General features: G+C 36.8%; 1 protein-coding gene across 1 annotated transcript in view; it reads left to right on the forward strand.

Annotated features, from left to right (window-relative positions):
* The window catches only part of LOC307054208 (putative ATP-dependent RNA helicase DDX60), a gene marked incomplete at its 5' end in the record, with an annotated part of 72,175 nt that overhangs the window by 57,786 nt on the left and 804 nt on the right, over positions 1-13,585 (forward strand). Inside the window, 5 exons of the mRNA XM_079705800.1 lie at positions 1,429-1,550; positions 6,898-7,045; positions 8,576-8,718; positions 10,896-11,047; positions 12,352-12,414. Of these exons, the coding sequence (XP_079561926.1) occupies positions 1,429-1,550; positions 6,898-7,045; positions 8,576-8,718; positions 10,896-11,047; positions 12,352-12,414 (628 nt within the window). The remainder of the gene's footprint in view (positions 1-1,428; positions 1,551-6,897; positions 7,046-8,575; positions 8,719-10,895; positions 11,048-12,351; positions 12,415-13,585) is intronic.

The raw sequence follows: 13,585 nt of genomic DNA on the forward strand, positions 1-13,585 counted from the left end.
ATTCCTTGATTCCAGGATTCAGAAATATTAATATATGATTTTTTGATAAATATTTTTCTAATTAAATGTAATATATACTCATCATAGAAAAAGGGTATAGGAAACCATCATGTTAAAAAAATATTCACTGTTGGTATTTGTGAATATTTTCCTCCAATCATATTTTCTTTGAATATAATTCTATAGTGTATTTAAATAGCTGATACCGTATTAGTTGCATGATCTAGAAACTTGTTTTCCCCCAGATTTGCTTTTGTCAAATTGTGTACATTTTTTGTGAATTCCATTTGTAAAGCCCATCTAATGTTTCATTTAATGCAGTTTTTATAAAAGCCTTTGATTTTTATAACTAAACCATAGATCTTTAAACTATGTCCCTAAAAGAAATGTTTCTGTCTTTGTGCTTAAGTTCATTGTAGTTCCTGATGCCTGGTGATTTCCTTGCCTTTCACAGCATAACTTTGCTTTATCTTCCGTCGTTGACTGGCAGGAACACTCTGTTTTACACAATGTCAGTAGGCTCTGAATGTGCATTGTTCTGTGAAACAGGGATACTCAGGAAGTTCTGTCTCCCAAAAGCTCTGTAAGAGGAGAAATAATTTCAGGCAACAAGAAGTGCAGCTGTGTTTATTGCTGTGTGTGTGTATGTAGGGAGGTGTGTGCGGTTATAAACATGGAGGCAGAAGCTTTATGAGGCAGATAATATGGACGTTGCTATTTTGTACATGAGGAAACAGAGAAGTTAAACAAATTGCCATGGTCATAAAACCTAAATATTGTAAGTCTTGAGCCAAGATTCAAATATGAGCAAGTTATTAAAGGTGGCACTTTTTAACATGACCATGTAACAGTCACGTGCTGTGGAGGATGGGAGTGAGTCAGGTTGATGGGAGATATATATATATATATATATATATATAAAATTGGAGTATAGTTCCTTTACCATGTTGTGTTAGGGGTTGATAGTATATTAACATGAGTGGCAGGGAGGGGAGGGGATGGGGATGGGGGGGTCATTTGTGGGTTAGTTTTGGAAACCCTTACGTGCTTGGCTGAGGAGATTGGATTTTGTTTATGAGGCATTGAGATGCAATCAGAGGCTTTTTAGGAGGTGAGATCATGATCATTAAATGCTTAAGAAAACCAATCATAGACTAAAGAGGAAGGTCCCAGGTAAGGCGACAAGGATCTTTGGTTGGAGTTACAAGAGTCTCAAGTAGAGGGGGAGCAACAAGAAGGAGAAAGAAGGCACAGGTGTAAAACTGCCAGCAGAGATAGTCATTCCCTAGTCGCTGTACTTGTTACAAATTTCTAGTCTCCATGAAATAACATGCAATATAACATTCAATTTATATTGTTCAATTTAAACATTAAAAATGGGATTAATGCACTTTTTATGTTTATGACAAGATATTTTATTTTGTATAGGCTCAAAACAATTTTCTCAAGATGTTATGGAAAAGCTAGTGTTAGTATTGGCAAATCTGTTTGGAAGACACTATCTTCCAGCAAAGTTCCAAGATACTACACTCAAGTTTTATCAATCCAAGGTAAAATTTAGGATTCTGATAACATTAAATAATTAAGATAATTTAATAGATCCTACCATAAATGATTCCACAGCAGTAGAATTTTATTAATATAGAGTTCATTTGTTTTATAGAAATAATTTGTTCTTCTGTAATCAGTGTTATATTTAATCTTTAATTCACATGTCTCCTCTATAAATCTATCAAAAGATTAAATGCCTTGAGGAGAAATGGGATAAAAAGTTTTGCTCATGTTTTCCATTGGATTGTATAAACGTGTAGCAATCAGTGGCTAAAGAAAAAAATGTGCGTAATTATACATTAAATGAACTAATAGTTCCCATCTTTGAATCTCTAGGTCTTTTAGCATCTTTTTACCTTGCAGTAGGTCTATGGACAGGAAATGTATGCTGTAAACTATAATGTTCTCACTGAAAAAATAGAATAGTCATCTAAGAATCATCCCTTGACACACAGACTGTTGTCCGATTTTATTTGCAATGACTTCTTTGATCATAATTCCCTGTCATTAAATCAGCATCAAATATTATTACTAATGTATTTCACTAGAATCTGAGAAAGTGGGAAGGGCTGGTTATACCAGATAACCTTGGTAAAAGGTGACAAAGAAGAACAAAAAGAGAAGAGTTCATCTATATTGTCTAACATCACAATGTTAAGTTACCATTCTTAGCCCTCACAGAATGTTCTCTAGACCAGTGAACACAATTTTAGTCATTGACTTTTCATCTTCATATCTTTTTCATCACATGTACATTCTTGGACTATTATTTGTTTTGGTTAAATAAACTTATTTTTCTTATAAAAGACAAGTCAGTATCTCTATTCTTACACAGATGGTTATGATAGAAAAAAGTACAATAAAAAAAGGTTTTGAGTGGAGGCCTCCTATTTCTCTCTCTTTTTTCCTATAAAGATTATTAGAAATTTGAGCACTTCCAGGTGGGACATGCTAGGTGGCCATCACTCCTGTTGCAACAGAGCGCTGTGGAAGGGATGAGGATTATATTGGCTAAAATTATAAAATGGCAAGAACTTATCCAAGGTGTGATTGGACTCTCCAACCATGATTTTTCTCTCAAAGAACTTGTTGATTCTGGATGAGGTTGAAAGTTGTACTTAGCATATCCAGAGAGCCTCTCCTATGAGATAAAAAACAAAACAAAACAATAAAGCTTTTAGTGATTCCATGGGGTTGGAGTGACAGAATAGACACTTGAGAGAGTGTTAACTCAGGACATTCACTGGGTCATATCTGCATGAAATGTTGGGGTGTTACACCAAATTTCTTGCAGTCTTGTAGCATTTATTAAATAAAAACCCACTAGAGGGAAGAGTTTGAATTCATTCATAGGCTTATATTACCTTCAAGGCATTTTTAAAGGCATCTAGGGCTGGAAGATGTAAATGTAGGTTATGAAGCTCTACAGGAATGAAGTGGATCTTTGGGAATCTTTTAGGGCTGAGAAGACTGAGACCCACCAGCCTCATACTCAAAATCCAAGAGGGCCTAGGAGCAGAGATGCACCAGATGTAGACTGAGACTTATTAAAACTGGAAAACAGTATCAATCCACTTCAATCTCTACTTAGACTGAGGTGATCACATCTTCACTCACTTGGCCAAACACAAAATCGGGGAGCTCACTCCAGTGGAAGATAACATTGTTTGAAGTCTATCAGGTCCTTTTACAAACACTTCTGGTGAAAGAAAAGAAAAAACCTAAAAAAGTGAGTAAGCAAGAACATATGACCAATTAGCAGGAATGAAAGAGGCAATAATAATCAACACGAAGATGATTCAGATATTGAAGTTAGAATATAAGGACTGCTCAAGAAAATGGGGGAAGAGATAGAACTCATGAAAGGATGGAGAATTTCACTAGATAATTACAAAACTGATGAAAGAATAGAGAATTTCACCAGGTAATTAATTGGACAGTCCAGAATTGAAAAATGTGATGTCTGATCAGAATATACATATGAGAAGTCAAAATCAGTGAGTTGGCTGATAGCTCAATAAAAGGTACCGAATTGTAGCACAGGGAGAAAAAAATGAAAATAAAAGCAATAGCACATGAGAATGTAGATCACATTCAAAAGGTTAAATGTAATATAATGGCAATCCCAGAAGAAGAGGAGGGAGAAGAATGGCAGGAGGGTATTCAAAAATAATAGCTGGGAATTTTCCCGAGCTGATGAAAGACAGCACTCCATAGTTTCAAAAGAGTAGTCAACTTCAAGAAGGATAAAGAAACATTAAACTAAAACTACTGAAAATCAAAAACAGAGAAAAACACAAATCAGCTAGAGCCGAAATAAACATTTCCTTGAAAAAAGCAATAATAAGGTTGATAGCTGACTTTCTGACCAAAATAATGGAAGGTAGAAGAAAATGGGAATATAATTTTCACTCCACTCTGTTTATTTTTGTGCATGAATGTGTACAGATACTTAGCGTATGTTTTAAACATAAGTTAAAACAGGGTAAATATATTGTGATTGGTTTCATGACATACCAAGAGGATATGCATACCTTATTTTTAAAGTTTTTTGAGGTATAATGGATATATAAAAATTGCATACATTTAATATATACATGTTAATGCGTTTGGACATATGCATACACCTGTGATATCATTGCCACAACAAAGGCACTAAACATATCCACCATGTCCAAAATTTTTCTTCTGGTTTTATTTATTTATTTAGCTAAGAATACTTACCATGAGATTTATCCTCTTTATGTAGTTTAAAGTACACAGTACTGTATTGTTAACATAGATACTATGTTGTAGAGAAGATCTACAGAAATTATTTAACCTGCATAACAATAATTTATATTCAGTGAAAAACAATTCCCCATTTCCACCTCCACCCAGCCCCTGACAATAGTCTCTGCTTCTATGAGTATGACTATTTTAGGTCCCCCATGTAAGTGGAATCATGCAGTATTTGTCCTTCTGTGAGGCTTATTTTACTTAACATAATGTCCTCTAGGTACATCCATGTTGATCTCCTTTTTTAACAATGAATAATATTCCACTGTATGTATACAGCACACTTATCGATTCGTCTTGTTGATACACACTTGGGTTGTCTGTATGTCTTGCCTGTTGTGAATAATGTTTCAGTGAACATGGATGTACAGGTATCTCTTCAACGTCCTGATTGCAACCCTTTTTGATATATACCCAGATGTGGAATTGCTGGATCATATGATAGTTCTATTTTTTAATATTTTAAAGAAAACTTTGTATGTTTTTCATAGTGGCTGCACCAATTTACATTCCCACCAACAGTGTATAGGGTTCGAATTTTTCTACATTAAAAAATTTTCTTCAACCCTTATAATCTTGTTTTTTTTTGATGATAGCCATTCTAACAGGTATGAGGTGCTATCTCATTGTGGTTTGGATCTGCATTTCACTGATGATTAGTGATGCTGAGCAACTTTTAATATACATGATGGCAATTTGTATGCCTTCTTTGAAGAAATGTCTTTTCAAGTCCTTTGCCCGTTTTTCTTTTGTTTTTGTTTTTTGTGTTTTTGTTTGTTTTGCTATTGAGTTGTACTAGATTCTTACGTATTTTGGATATTACCCCTTATCAGATGGTTGGTTTAGAAATATTTTCTCCCATTCCAGAAATGCCTTTTCACTCTGTTGATTATTTCTTTTGCTGTGCAGAAGGTTTTTAGTTTGATGTAGTCCCACTTGTTTATTTTCACTTGTGTTGCCTATACTTTTGATGTTACATTAAAAAATCATGGCCAAAGCCAATGTCGCTATATTTTCTTTTATTAATTTTACAGTTTTAGGTCTTACATTTAAGTCTTTAATCCGTTTTGAGTTTCTTTTTATGTACCGCATATGGTAGGGGTCCAATTTCAATATTCTACATGTATATATCATTTTGCCAATACCATTTTTGAAAAGACTATCCTTTCTCTATTGTGTGTTATTGGTACCTTTGTCAAATATATGCTGGTAATATATATGTGAAATTTGTTTCTGGACCAGAAACACCTTAATTGCCTTAAAATTGAACAAACTCATTTCATTTCTAAATACACATAAGACAAAAAATAAATAAAATGGAAATTATCAAATATTTTAGTTAAATGATAATGAAGAATACATACAAATATAAGATGTGATTTATGCAATGATTAGATAGACATTTATAGCCTTTATAACCACATCTTAGAAAAGAAGACAGGCTGAAAAAAAATCAAATGATTTGACTTTTCAGCTTAAGGAGTTAGGAGAAAACAAAACAAAGCAAAATAAATAAAACAGAATATCTAACCTAAGGGAAATACAAGAAAAAGAATAATAAAATGAGAACAGAAATAAAGTAAATTGAGAACAATTGTAAAAAAAGGGAAATCAGCAAGGCCTAAGTTGCTTCTTTGGTAAGATTTATAATAAAAGTGATGAATACACAGCAAGACTCATTGACAAAGAAGGGAGAGAAAGCACAAATTACAATTATCAGGAAAGAAAATGAGACATTATTACAGATCTTATGTAGTACATCAAATGGAAAAAACATTTGACTATTTGGACAAAATGGGCAAATTCCTAGAAAATGCAACTTTCTAAAACTAACCAAGGACTATATGAATAATTTAATATCTGATAACTATTAAAGAAATGTAACCAATTATTTTTTTTTAATTTCCCATTTAAAAAAACCCAGGTTCAGATGGCTTCAGTGGTGAACTTTTTTAAACATTTAAAGAGTAACAGCAAATTTTCACAAACTCTTCTAGAGAATATAAAAAGAGGGAGCAAAACTTAAACTTAATATCAAAACTTGACAAGGACATTATAAAAAATTAGAGATGCATCTCTTTTATGAAAATATAGATGGAAGAATAATTAACAAAATATTAGAAGAATGAATCCAGTGGTGTTTTAAAGACCCTCACAATTAAGTGAGGTTTATTCCAGGCACAAAGGGGACTTTATATTGTTGCTTGCTTTCCAAACATGTCACTAGATTCTTTGAAATATTCACAAGTCTAATGTCATTTGAGGGCATACTTCTGTTTAAAAGAGTTTTGATTAAATAGCATGAAAACAAATTTTTAAGAGTAAAGGTATTGGTTTTTATAACACAAACAGGAATAAAAAATGAATTTCACCTGAATTTCATAGATGAAGGACTGGAACAGTTACATTACTGAATAGATAGATAACTATAGAATTATATTACATTGTTCTTTGCAGTTCTTCTAAACTTTCAGTTTTCAAGGATGGTACATAAATCTCTCTGAAAAATATTTGGCCTCCAGTTTTTTCTTTTTGTTTTTCTTTTTGATGACCTCCTTGATGATTTAGGTGTTTCTGGAGGATCTCCCTGAGGACTTCAAGGCTGCTCTAGATGAGTATAACACAAACGTGACAAAGGACTTTGCCTCTTTCCTACTGACTGTTTCCAAACTGGCTGATATGAAACAAGAACATCAGCTCCCATTGTCAAAAATAGGTAAGTGTATCTTAGCTCCATTGTGGAACAGTTTAAAAAATAAATAATCTTGCCTAAGAACCTTTTATCCCATAAACAGAGTAGAGCCCTGGAAAGATCAGTCTGCCTTAGAATAAGGGGGTCCTTTCTGCTCTCTCAAGGAAGAAGGTATGATTATTAGAATTAAGTAAAGGACGGCTTCCCTGGTGGCGCAGTGGTTGAGAGTCCGCCTGCTGAGGCAGGGGACACGGGTTCATGCCCTGGTCCGGGAAGATCCCACATGCCGCGGAGCGGCTGGGCCCGTGAGCCATGGCCGCTGAGCCTGCGCGTCCGGAGCCTGTGCTCCGCAACGGGAGAGGCCACAACAGTGAGAGGCCCATGTACCGCAAAAAAAAAAAAAAAAAAGAAGAAGAAGTAAAGGACAGTGGAGAATGACATTGAATAGAGTCATTTATAAACCATCTTGATTAAAGGTTGGGTTTGGGACAAGCCTGGAAAATGGAGTAAGGACACCTATGAGATGAGGAGAAACAAGAAGCGATTCTGTCACTTTTTCCTTGAGAGGAGCTGTGCATGGTGGTCATGAGCATAAACTCTGTGCATATGACCTGAGTCCAAGCTCTGGCTCTGCTACTTGTTAGCAGTGGGACTTCGAGCAGGGGACTCCATATTCCTGCCTCGATTTTCTCAACAGATAAATGAGGAGGATAACACTGTCCACCTAGGGTGAGCTTTAAATAGTTAAGCCAATGTCTGTAACTATCTCCAAACAGCACGTAGCACGTGGTCTGCACTCCTAATCTTTGCTCTTACTTTTCATGAGCTATTGGATGGAAATCTTCTGGGAGAAACTAAACTGGAAACGGTGACAGGGATACAGGGAAAGGGGTGAGCTCTGGGTAGCCATTTCCTGGTTTCCTAACATCCTCAGCTGGAAGAAGTCAGGGAGGAGGACCGTGTAGCTTCCTGGACAGCGTGAAAGCAGGAAGCAGACAGTGACAGTGGGTGTGGCGAGCATCCAGAGGAGGAAGAAAAGGAGCGGGAAGGTTCGGCCTCAGTCACAGATGAGAGCCCACTCTGAACGCGCCCTCCGGTGCTTTACAAAGGGAGGAATGGAAAACACACTGCTGCTCATATGCCATTTCCAAACCTGCGGATGGTGGCTGCTTGAATCAATCAGCCTGTCTAGAAGGATTCTGCAGCCAAGTCTGAGTTCGGTGGGAAAAAGGACCAAGGTAATAACAACAATTCTGGGCTAAAAGAGGATACAATTTAAATTTAGTCTTTTATGACCTGTTGATCCGAGCAACTAAAATATAATACAAAATCTTACACTGTTGGTAATAGTGTTAATAACTAACATTTATTGAATGCGTTCTACGCCAGGATGTGCTGCTACTGCAGGTGATCTGTCTTATTCAGTCTTCATTACAGTGTTGGTCCTTGAAAGTTGAATGGCTCCCCTTTGCCGCCTGGTCTAGAGCAGGTGTGTAAAGCTTGGCAATCTGGCTTCATCTTCAAAGCTGATTTGTGCCAACCTCTTATGGCCAGATTTCTCAGGTAAAGAGTGTGAAGACTCGCAACTTGTGTCTCACTTGATGAGCTGCAAGGAAGGAAGAATAGCCATTTCTCCGTTTGCCTGTCTGTCTGGGAACTCTGATGGCAATTTGCTTCATCTAGAAACTTCAGACCATGTAAGTGGAAAACGAGGCTTATAAATAAAATGTCTTTAAGAAAGAATTGGATTTATACTTCTAGGCAGCTTAGCAAGGACTTCAACTTCCCCAAATTGAAAAGCATTTCACATGCATCAACAGAAATATCCAGGAAAAGGTGCTCTTGAGGCCAGCTTCTCACCCTGGCCTGAGGAACCCTGTTCCATTATACAGAAATCCAGGATCACCACTTTTCTGGAGATTGACAGAGGTTTCCTGTGAAAAGAGCACATAAAACTATCTTCAGGCTTTCCCAGTATTGCTGTAGACGCTGTAAATCCCATATATTCTGGATCAGTGACGTCAAAAATGAAGTATAAAGAACTAGATACATTGCAAATATGCTGGATAACCCATTTGAATGTTGGAATAAACCTGTGGAAATTTAAGTGTAGTTGATTTACAATGTTGTGTTAATTTCTTGTGTACAGCAAAGTGATTCAGGTATATATATACATACACACACATGCACACACACACAAACATATGTATATATATATATATATATATATATATATATATATATATATATATATGCTTTTTCATATTCTTTTCCATTATGGTTTCTCACAGAATACTGAATATAGTTCCCTGTGCCATACAGTAGGACCTTGCTGTTTATCCATCCTATAGATACTAGTTTGCATCTGCTAATCCCAAACTCCCAAACCATCCCTCCTCTACCCTGTCCTCCCCTTTGGCAACAAGTCTGTTCTCTATGACTGTGTGTTTCTGTTTCATAGAGAGGTTCATTTGTGTCATATTTTAGATTCCACATATAAGTGATATCATCTGGTATTTTTCTCTTTCTGACTGTGCTTAATATGATAATCTCTAGGTCCATCTGTGTAGCTGCAAATTACATTATTTTATTCTTTTTTATGGCTGAGTAATATTCCATTGTATATATGTATACCACATTTGCTTTATCCAGTCATCTGTTGATGGACATTGAACTTGCTTCCATGCCTTTGCTATTGTAAATAGTGCTGCTGTGAACACTGGGGTACATATATCTTTTCCAATCATGGTTTTTGTCTTTTCTGGATATATGCCCAGGAGTGGGATCAGTGGATCATATGGTACCTCTATTTTTAGTTTTTTGAGAAACCTCCACACTGTTTTCAGAGAATTTTGAAAAACTGTATAGACCCTTATGCATTTTAAATAGACACATATATTTTTATCATATATTTAAATAGTTTCTAATGATACAGATTACATTTTCAGATAAATGTTGATATGTTAAAATAGAACCATTGCATCATCCTTTTAAATGTATAAAATGGAATATAAATATTAAAGTGTTTTAACACCCATAACTGTCAAAAACAGTCAAGAATAAAATTTTTAATGATTTAAATTTTGATATAGTTCTTTTCCTCTTGTGTTTAGATTCTGCATTTCCCCACATAATTTTACCTTACTTATCCACCAATTCCCCTTGATTGCAAATCTTCCAGATTTTCAGGGTCAAAACAATTTTCTGGATCGTAACGGAACAAGAATATTTTAAGGACTTTTAATAATAATAACTTTCTGAGCTACTCCCCAGTCATTTTAGAAAGTAGCTGTACCAGTGTGCACTCTCACTGGCCCTGCACTAGAGTTCCTGTTGACCCCATAGAGTTTTCAGAAAATGAGCAGACATGGAAAACTACTGATGTGCTTTCTTCCTTTTCTTATTTTCCTTTTCCTTTCCCCTCCATCTTCCTCCCCTTCCCTTTTGTTCCAGTAATTGGAATCCAAAGATTGTCAGAGTTCCTCAGTTTAAGCCTTCTTTCCAGACATGCAAGGCACCAGCTCCCTGACACTCTGTGTACAAAGGCATTTCCTGCACCAATTAGGTTACTGATAAAATTTTAAATTAGCTTTTCTTTCCTAGTGAGTCTTGCTGTATTCTAGTGGCCGGGTAGCTAAAATTTTTATTGTACGTTGTGAGGCAGTGATGTTCATCGGTGGAGCCAAGCCATCCTACTGTCCTACTTGGGACAGCACTACCTCAGTGTGTATGAGGGACACCCTCTTCCTTCACTGTGAAGAGTGTGCTTTAAAAAACATGTTGATTCTAGGAAGGAACTATGAAGCACAATGTAAGAAATCATAAACTTTCTTTACACATAAATAATAAATTAAGGAGAGCTCTATTTCTTCAGGTCACTCTGCGCACCATTGGCATTGATAGCACTCAGGCTCCTGTGCTGAGGCCACAGGAATTTGATCACCAAGGAAGAAGAATGCAGCTCAATGCTTATGCACTCGATTTCTATAAACACGGTTCCTTGACAGGATTGGTCCAGGACAACAGGTGTGTTTTATCTGTCTCCGTCTCCATCTCCCTCCCCAGCCATCCCCAGCATCCCCGTCATCCCCAGCATCTCCGTCAACCCCAGCATCCCCGTCAACCCCAGCATCCCTGTCATCCCCAGCATCCCCGTCGTCCCCAGCATCTCCGTCATCCCCAGCATCTCCGTCATCCCTGTTGTCCCCAGCATCCCCGTCAACCCCAGCATCCCCGTCATCCCCAGCATCCCCATCTCTACCTCTACTTCTCTGTATCCTTTTCACCTCTACCTCTCTCTCTCTGTCATTTCCACCTCTGCCTCTACCTCTAGTTCTATTTCTATATCCATCTTCATCTGCATCTTTACATCTAATAAATGAATGTAATAAATATTAGGCAAACACCTTCTTATAATTTCAAGTATAGGTTAATCATGCTAAACATACTGAAATTTTTTCTTACAGACTAAGGGCAAAAGAAAATACATTTGGTGGTATTGTTATTCGTGTTTGACCAGCAAAATCTTGAAACTTAGGCTGACTTAGTGTAAAGATTTACAGTACAGTTATCAATATTTGCACATGTTCACAGATATGTTTTTTATTTAGTACTATTTATTATTATATATTTAAAAAATGGATAACAATAACAAATAATGCCATGCTCTGCATTGTCTGAGAGAAGTATATGAAAAGAATATAATTCACACATCTGAGGACTGAGACTATGACAGTTGTTTTAACTCTTTGGCAGGGAAGCCATTTTCAAAAACAGTGTGCAGGGATTTACTGGGAATGGAGAAATTGGCCCAGTCACTGAGCACATGGACGTGTGTGTGGGTGTGTTGGGGGAGGGGAATTCTGTCACATCATTGGGAATTCAGTGTGCATTTTAAATACATTTTGAACAATCTTTAGTGAATTCAAGTATTTAAAACTTCTGACCCTCTTGAGAAACACATCATTTTTGACAGTAGGACTCATTATTGTGAATAAAGTAGTTGTGACACCAGTGAGTAATTCACTTGGTTCTTCTCTTTGACTCTCTGGCCCCATCCATGCTCCTGATCTTGACTTTCCAACTTGGGTTTCTCCTAGAAGGTCAGCCTCCCATGTTCATTGCTTATCTCTGGTTGTGAACTTGTGACTGGAGTTCATAATTGTCATTCTCACAGATTAAATCATCTGGGAGTCTGTGGCAGAAATGATTTTAGTAAATACATCTTGACAGACAAAAGTAATCCATTAATGACCAATCCAACATTTCAATATGAAATAAATTCTTTAATGTCTTTATACCATTAATTTTCAAAATGTTGTTTTGTTTAGGATGAATGAAGGAGCTGCTTATCAGTTGTTGAAAGATTTTTGCCTCACCATTCAATCTATCAGGTATGATATACATTTTAAATATTGATTTCAGATTTTCTAATAATTTAATGGTAATTTGAAAACTGTTGAGCTCATACTTAAAGGTGCCCCTGAGCCTCTTAGGTGCCAAGCATTTCAGCTCCCCAGAGACTTTGTAGACCTTCTCCTCAACTCTCTGTTGCATTGTTTCTATAATAGAACTAATTCCAAAATCCATGAACTTTCACCTAGACCAGAGCCTCAGCCCAGGCACTTTAGACCAACAGGCAGCAGTATCCCAAAGCTTCAAGAATCCCTAGACCCTCACGTTCTCAGTTTCCACAACCAAGTTTTCCATTTTAGTTAATGATACGTAAAAACATAGGCGCGAGGATGAGATCTGAGGACTGAGAACAAAAACCAGTGAGTTAGATGGTATGTGTCACATTATATCTCTTGAATATTGTTCAGGAGGAAATGTCCAGGAGTCACAATTGTGAGTCTGTAACTAGGAGGAAATTCAGTATTGTGGGTACAGAGCTGGTCATTCTTTGCAGTAGGTCAATGAAGACACCAGGGAAAAACTGGACCTCTAGTGGAATCAAGGCAGGTACAGGTTACAAAAGGCTGATGAAAGGTCAGGTCCTGACTGTTCCAAGTCCTTGATGAGCCCAGCTGCACTGTCCATCCTTGGATTTCCTCTCTCCATTCTCGTCACCTGGGTATCAGTTCCTTATTGCTGCTGTAACAAATGACCACAAACATAGTGTTTAAACCAACACAACTTTAGTGTCTTACAGTTCTGGAGGTCAGAGGTCCAAAACGGGTCTCACTGGGCTGAAATCAAGGTGTTGTCAGTCTGCATTCCTTTCTGGAGCCTCTGGGACAATCTATTTGGTTGTCTTTTCCAGCTTCTAGATGCTTTGATTTGGCCCCTTCTGTCTTCAAAGCCAGCATTGGGGGCCAGATTCTTATATCAGGTCACTCTGACATTCACTCTCTCCTGCCCCCTGTCTTCTACTTAGAATGACCTTTGTGACAACAGTGGGCCACCCAGATAATCCAGGTTAATTTCCCCACCTCAAGGTCAGCCAATTAGCAACTTCAATTCCATTTACAGCCTTAATTCTCCTTTGCCATGTAACCTAAGGATTTATAAATTTCTAGGGATTAGGACATGGATATCTTTGTGGGCCATTATTTTGTTTATCAT

Source organism: Hyperoodon ampullatus (assembly GCF_949752795.1).
Source record: "Hyperoodon ampullatus genome assembly, chromosome: 6".
Taxonomy (NCBI): domain Eukaryota; kingdom Metazoa; phylum Chordata; class Mammalia; order Artiodactyla; family Ziphiidae; genus Hyperoodon; species Hyperoodon ampullatus.